At 34.3% G+C, this 7735-nt stretch overlaps 2 protein-coding genes across 2 annotated transcripts; both read left to right on the forward strand.

The window, feature by feature from the left end:
* Positions 1-337: 337 nt before the first annotated feature.
* LOC122724424 lies at positions 338-5397 on the forward strand. The gene is made up of 7 exons (XM_043959373.1): positions 338-440; positions 922-958; positions 2191-3248; positions 3351-4488; positions 4561-4836; positions 4955-5315; positions 5359-5397. Exons 1-7 carry the CDS (start codon positions 338-340, stop codon positions 5395-5397), a joined length of 3012 nt encoding a protein of 1003 aa, XP_043815308.1.
* An 853-nt stretch (positions 5398-6250) lies between these two features.
* LOC122724425 lies at positions 6251-7525 on the forward strand. The gene is made up of 4 exons (XM_043959374.1): positions 6251-6386; positions 6460-6753; positions 6862-6966; positions 7046-7525. Exons 1-4 carry the CDS (start codon positions 6261-6263, stop codon positions 7523-7525), a joined length of 1005 nt encoding a protein of 334 aa, XP_043815309.1. The 5' UTR covers positions 6251-6260.
* The last annotated feature ends 210 nt before the right edge of the window (positions 7526-7735 follow it).

The following is a 7735-nucleotide window of genomic DNA, read 5'->3' on the forward strand; positions in this document are numbered from 1 at the left end:
AAAGGCATGTGGGGCTGCACCAATCTCAGGGGTTAAGAAATAACAATAGTTAGTCCTATGAACTTCAACTGTCTAACTGCTCCAAAACCAAGTACTAGTCCTTAGTTTCAGGATTTCATTTGTTCCTAACTTACAAATGTTTTAAAAATTTTGAGTCAGATTTCTCCTTTTTTTTTTCACAAATCAGTTTATCTATATGTGATGGATCACAAACAAATCAGGCATTTTATTTGAATGCTAGGCTCTACTTCTTGTCTGTTTCTTCCTCTTCCTTTGAAAGCATTCCCATAACGTGAGAATTAACAAAAAATAAAATCATTAATTTATATAATCATTAATGATATTACCTTGTTGTGAAACTGATCCACCAGTAGCTGCCAAGGCTGAGGCTGGTATTGTTCCTGTCCCAGTTGCAGCAATTATGGAAGGCTCTGCTTGCTGTAACAGCCACTAAATTGTTTCCCATCAGATTTGTGACCCAATTCTCTGGTCAATTGAAAGATTCTTGCTGCACAAAGAGCTGGCATCCTTACTCTCCTTCCTCTACCTTCAACCTTTGTGTGTCTGTCCTTGTTTGAGCTTCTCTTTGGTGCTAACTGCTTCTTTTGATCGTCCTCTACCTTCATCCTCCAACACTTTCATGAGTTTTCACTGTTTTTGGCAAGAAAAGACTCAAGAGGGCAAATAAAATAAAAAATTTCTATCTTCCCTCCACTATATTTTTCACCTTTTCTCTCTCTCCCTTGCCTTTCCAAGTTTGAAATTTCACACATGGGTACTACACTTCACTTCATAACTATAATTTTCACCTCAGCTGGGGTAGTCCACATGCTTTCTGGGCATGGGGTAGTCCACATGCTTTCTTTCCAAGTTTGAAAATAGACTGTATATCTTTTATGTTGACTAGTTTTTCCTTTTTAGATATAAGCATTATTGTGGTATTATTCAGCAGATTTAGGTGAGTCCCATCCCTTAACCACCCTTGACAACTTTTAATAATAGTATCACTCATAATATGCCAAACTTTTTTAGTAAAAAGTTGGATTCATCTTATCTGGTCCAATTGATTTATCTGGATGCATTTAGAAGACAACCCTATTTTATTTTTAGAGCAAAAGGGGCTAAAAGTATCTCATTATCATTTGAAGTAACTTTTTGATCCAGGGGGTCTACAAAATTTACACAATCACCACTTGACTCATCAAATAACTCCTTTGAAATATTGAATCACAAGCTCTCTTATACCTTCCCTATTAGAAATTCAACTACCATTATTATCCTACAAAGCAACTTAGAGAATAAAATTATGAGTCATAAAATAACTGTGGCTTATAGTCTGTGGCTTAAATTAATACTTAAAATTAATACTTAAAATTAATTAAATTAAAATTAAATTAAATTAATTAATTTTAATACTTAAAATTAAATGAAATTAATTAATTTTAAAATTAAATTAATTAAAATTAAATTAAATTAATTAATTTTAATACTTAAAATTAAATTTAATTAATTAATTTTAAAATTAAATTAAAATTAAATTAAAATTAAATTAAATTAATTAATTTTAAAATTAAATTAAAATTAAATTAAAATTAAATTAATTAATTTTAATACTTAAAATTAATTAAATTAAAATTAAATTAATACTTAAAATTTATACTTAAAATTAATTAAATTAATTAAATTAATACTTAAAAATAATACTTAAAATTTATACTTAAAATTAATACTTAAAATTAAATTAATACTTAAAATTAATACTTAAAATTTATACTTAAAATTAATACTTCAAATTAAATTAAAATTAATTAAATTAAAATTAAATTAATACTTAAAATTAATTAAATTAAATTAATACTACTTTTGGAGATTAGATTGGAGATTATTTTTAGTATCATTCATGGTAGTCTGTGGCTTATTTTGCTTTCTTTTCTCTCCTTATGATTCCTGTGGACTTTCCTTTGACTTGGGGCTTAGTTGCTTTATTTACATAACCATTACTTTATTTATTAATATTTTTTTGTTGGAAGTGTTTTATTATTTATTGCTTTAGGAGTTAATCATACCTTGGGGCTTAGTTGCTCATAATAACCATATTACTCTTATTTAAACACAACTACATATCAATTTATTTTTTTTAGATGAGGACATCCTTCTGACCAACTCTTCATTTATTGTTATACATTCTAGGTATAATAGGTACAATATGCATTCTGATAGAGGTTGGATGTATGCAAGACTAAAAGATGGTCTACTAAATCCTTTATTCCTTGAAGGATTAAATGAATTCATATCAGCTGCCAAACAGTTTCCAGACTGTTTGAATGGAGAACTTATTAGGTGTCCATGTAATCGATTTAAGTGCCAAAATCGCAGTTTTGAAGATGAGAGTACAGTTAGGTTTCATCTAATGAAATATGGGTTTGTTAGGGACTATTATGTATGGTATTTGCATGGAGAAATGCAAACCTACAATGAGGTCCACGGGAGAAGTAATGATTCGACTTACAACACTTGCAATGTGGAATATCAACATACTGAGTTCTCTAATGCTTATGAACAACTAGTTGTAGATGCAGCAGGACCGAGTTTCTCCCCATCAATTAGTAATGAGCCTCCAAATCAATCTACTCAGAGATTGTATGACATGTTGGCCGCTGTTAATCAGGAATTGTGGCCAGGTTGTGAAAATCATTCACAACTGTCACCTGTGGCAAGGATATTGAATATCAAATCTGAACATCATTTGTCCGAACGTTGTTTTGACAATATTTGCCAATTCATCAAAGAGATTTTACCTACTGATAATTTGTTTACTGATAATTTCTACTCTACAAAGAAATTGCTTGAAGGCTTGGGATTACCAATTCAGAAGATTCATACTTGCTTAAATGGTTGTATGATTTATTGGGGTGAGGATAATGAATTGCTCAGGTACAAGGTGTGTGATCATCCGAGGTACAAACGATTGCAAGTTAGCCAGAGCTCTAGTAAAACCCAAGTTGCTTATAGTAAAATGTATTACATGCCAATCACACCTAGACTACAAAGGTTGTATGCATCTAATGCTACAGCTAAGGATATGACTTGGCATGCCAATCATGGGACTAATGATGATTTAATGCATCATCCAGCTGATTCGCATGCATGGAAAGCTTTTGATAATAATTGGCCTCATTTCAGTGCTGAGAAACGTAATGTCCGTCTTGGACTGTGTACCGATGGTTTTCAACCCTTTGGACAATCTGGTCAGCAATATTCATCATAGCCTGTCATATTGACACCGTACAATTTACCCCCATGGTTATGCATGAAAGGTGAGTATATGTTTCTCACTATACTTGTCCTAGGGCCTAGAAATCCAAAAGATAAGTTGGATGTGTATTTGCAACCCCTAGTAACTGAGTTGAAAGATTTATGGGAGAATGGAGTTGAAACATATGATGCATTCAATAAAGAAAATTTCAACTTGCGAGCTGCTTTAATGTGGACTATAAGTGATTTTCCTGCTTATGCAATGTTATCTGGATGGAGCACTGCAGGACGGACTGCTTGTCCTTATTGCATGGAAGATAGTGATGCATTCACATTGACAAGAGAAGGTAAGCAATCATGGTTTGATAATCATCGCAAATTTTTACCTCCTAGCCATTCTTTTAGAAGAAACAAAACAGCTTTTAGGAAGAATGTATCTGTTACTAAGAAAGTTAAACCACCTATTTCCGGTGAAGAAATACTGAAACAGATTAATGAATTGGGGTTTAAGAGGGTTATAGATGAGGATGCATTTGAAATAAATTCTCGTCTATCAAAGCAATGCGGTTGGCGAAAAAGAAGCATCTTGTGGGATTTACCGTATTGGAAAAGTAATTTGATTCGACACAATCTTGATGTAATGCACATTGAGAAAAATTTTTTTGAAAATATAATCAACACTGTAATGAGTGTTGAGGGAAAGACAAAGGATAATGCCAAGTCAAGGGCAGACCTAAATGTGATCTGTGATCGGCCAGAGTTGGAAATGGATCAAGTCACTGGGAGATATCCCAAAGCTTGTTATACTCTAGATAAGCAAAGTAAGCAAGTATTATGTGATTGGTTGAAAAATCTCAAGTTTCCCGATGGATATGTTTCCAATATGGGACGATGTATTGATATGAAGAAGCTGAAGATGTTTGGTATGAAGAGTCATGATTGTCATGTCTTCATGCAGCGGATTATGCCAATTGCATTTCGTGAGTTGCTTCTGTCAAATGTGTGGCAGCCCTTAACAGAGTTGAGTAATTTTTTTAAGGAGTTAACATCTACCACTATAAGTGAGAGTGATATGTTGCGGTTGCATGGTGAAATTCCTTTAATCATATGCAAGCTTGAGCGTGTTTTCCCTCCAAGCTTCTTTGATTGTATGGAACACCTCCCTGTCCATCTAGCGTATGAAGCATGGCTGGCAGGTCCAGTGCAATATCGATGGATGTATCCTTTTGAACGGTAAGTTCTTTTAACTTCACTTTAATTAAGTTATTTAATAATGTTTACTAATGTTGGTCATATATTTTATAGATATCTGCGACGGCTTAAGAATAATGTCAGAAATAAAGCTAGAGTCGAGGGATCAATATGTAATGCGTACCTAGTAGAAGAAGTAACTTCATTTTGTGCACATTACTTTGAATCGTATGTCCAAACTAGACATCGAAAAGTGCCAAGGAATGTTGATATTTCAGAAAGTACTGAAAATTATGAAGGCAATCTATCAATCTTTATGCAGTCCGGTCGACCAATAGAAAAAGGGACAACCAGATATCTTATGGAGGATGAGTATAAAGCAGCACAAGTGTACATATTATTAAATTGTCCAGAAGTGAAACCCTATATTGAGTAAGTTATCGTAAATAAGTAATTTATATATTATGTTCTTAAATTACTTTTTCTAATGGAGTTGAGGTTTTTCCAGCATTTACATCGATCAATTGCGCTCAAATGATCCGTTGGTCAATGATTCTCAGATTGACGTCAAATTGGAGAGTGAATTCTCTATATGGTTCAACAATTTTGCTCATGATTCGTGCAATAACATATCCAATAAGTTTATCATATCGCTTGCAATGGGTCCATTACGAAGTGTGACATCATACAATGGATATATGGTGAATGGATATAAGTTTCAATCGAAGTCATACTGTGCAAGTAGAGCAACAATGAACAGTGGGGTGTGTATTAAGGGGTCAAATTACAGCAGCGAAGAAAGCGATTACTATGGACAATTGCTTGAAGTTATACGTTTGGAGTATCCAGGTCTTCCAATCAAGCGAGTTGTACTTTTCAAATGCAATTGGTTTGACCCCACTCCAAATGTAGGCACAAAGATCCATAGTAAATATAAACTTGTCGATGTGAATCATAAACGATCTTTTAATAGATATGAGTCTTTTGTGCTGGGAGTACAAGCAATACAAGTGATATATACTCCGTATCCTAGCCTAAAGCGAGATAAAATTGAATGGTGGGCTGCTATAAAAGTCAAAGCACGTTCTGTAATTCAACTTCCAATACAAGAAAATACACAACCTGCTGATGAACCATTTCAACAAGAGGAAATGGAACACACTGCCATAATTAGAGAAATTGATGATTCAACACAACAATTAAATGATCCAACTGGGGATGTTATTGAAATTGATGATGGTGAAGAAAATGATGAAGATGAAACTATAATAGCAACAGAAACAGATGATGATGATGATGATGACTTAGATGTAGATAGTGAATAGAAGGTATAACATAATTGATATCTATTTTTACTTTTAGTTATTAAATATGTTAACTACATCTTGATTTTTATAATGTAAATTTGTACAGGATGAGAGGACGAGGACGTGGATCTTCATCACGGGGTCGAAGAGACCATGGCAGGGGTAGTGTCCACACAACTGAATCAGAAAATGTCAATCAAGATTTGGTACAACACACTGCTTTGATTCCTAGACCAGACCAGGGTGAGAGATCCACACCGGGTGCTGCATCATCCACTCCTGCTTCAGTGCACACATCTGCTACTGCCTCAGCACCCATAGGTTTGCCACCTATTGCATCTACGGCTACATCTGCATCTGCTTCTGGTAGTTGTGGACCTACAGGGCTCAGACCACATATTCACTTAGTAAACTCAGTGTGAGTAAAATTTATAAGTATTTTTAACTATGCATTTAATTTTTTTGCTTATTTCAAAATAATTTTTTTGTCAATTATTCTTTTACAGCATGCAGCCTTCTGATCCGATTGCTAGGCGGATTACCTTGATCTTCAAGGAAAAGTTAGTAGCAGATGGCTTTTGTTGGAAGAATGTACCAGAAGAGGTTAAAGAATTCTATTGGCAAGAATTTAAGGTAATACAAATTATATTGTACATGTGATTATTTTTACTGTGCATTATTTGTAGCTAAATGTGAGTAATTACAGAAACACTTCTTATGGGAGGAGGCAATAGAACAACTTATGAAGATAGCTTGGAGGAAGAAAGCTGCCGAGCGATATCGTAGCCTTATGTGTAGCGTAAGGAATGGGAAGGAGAAGAGACTATCACTGACAGAAGGAGTAATGGATGCATGGCAATCCGCTTGGGGAGCAACTGAGTATAAAGAGAAATGCAAAAAATTCTCAAATAACAGAAAGAGTGAAACAGGTGGGCAAGGCGCTGGCCCATCAAGACATTGTGGAGGATCCATATCTCAGTATAGGCATCAACAACAGATGGTACGTAATATTCATTCTCACTTAAATTTTTTCAAATACTTTAAATTTATCCAATTTATTGTGAATTTATATTGAAGCATGTTATTACTATTTATATTTTACTTGCAGCGCGAAAGACTAGGCAGAGATCCTCTACCTCATGAGTTATTTGAGGCTACGCATAAGAAGAAGGGTTCCTCAGAGTTTGTTGATGCACGCTCAAAGTCCATTCATGTGAGAAATTAAATAAATTTATAGTAAATTATTTGATTTGTAGTTTATACTGTTATATCACATGGTATTTTTTTTGAAGGATCGCTTTCTGACTTTGAAAGAGCAAGCATCACAGACAGATAATGACAGTAGTCAGGCATCCCGCATTGATGAGGCTCAGTTATACTTTGAGGCAGTAGGTGGAGAGAAAAAAAGAAGGGTGTACGGTCTTGGATCACAGGCTTCAGTTTTCTTCCCAAACAAGACTTCTGCTAATACATCCTTCACATCAGCTCAGCAAAATCAGGATCTTCAAGATGAAATGGCTGATCTCAGACGCAAGCTACAGGAGCGTGAGGATAATGAACAAGAATTGATTGAGCAAAATGTGCGGATTACCTCTGAGCTCTCACAGGTGAAGGATTTACTTATGCAGCTTGTGAGTGAAAGACAAGGCAACCAGCCTTCAGCTCCCGGTGAGGGAACTTCTGCACAGCCTGCACAGCCTCCTGATCAAGCAGATGAAACTAATGATGAGGATGAGGACGAGGACGAGAACGAGAACACTACACATTTATAGTTTCTTTTTTCATTACACATATGTACTAGGATAATAAATAATTTGTTAATTTTTTTAGTTTAAAATTGAACAGCTTGATGTTTGGATATACGTTTGATTTGATTTACATAATATATGATATTGGATTTGAGTTCATTCATGACATTTGGTTTTTACATTTTGTTATTGAGATGAGTTGTAATATGTGAGTGTATTTACAGGTTAGTTGTA

Source organism: Manihot esculenta, chromosome 8, assembly GCF_001659605.2.
Source record: "Manihot esculenta cultivar AM560-2 chromosome 8, M.esculenta_v8, whole genome shotgun sequence".
NCBI lineage: Eukaryota > Viridiplantae > Streptophyta > Magnoliopsida > Malpighiales > Euphorbiaceae > Manihot > Manihot esculenta.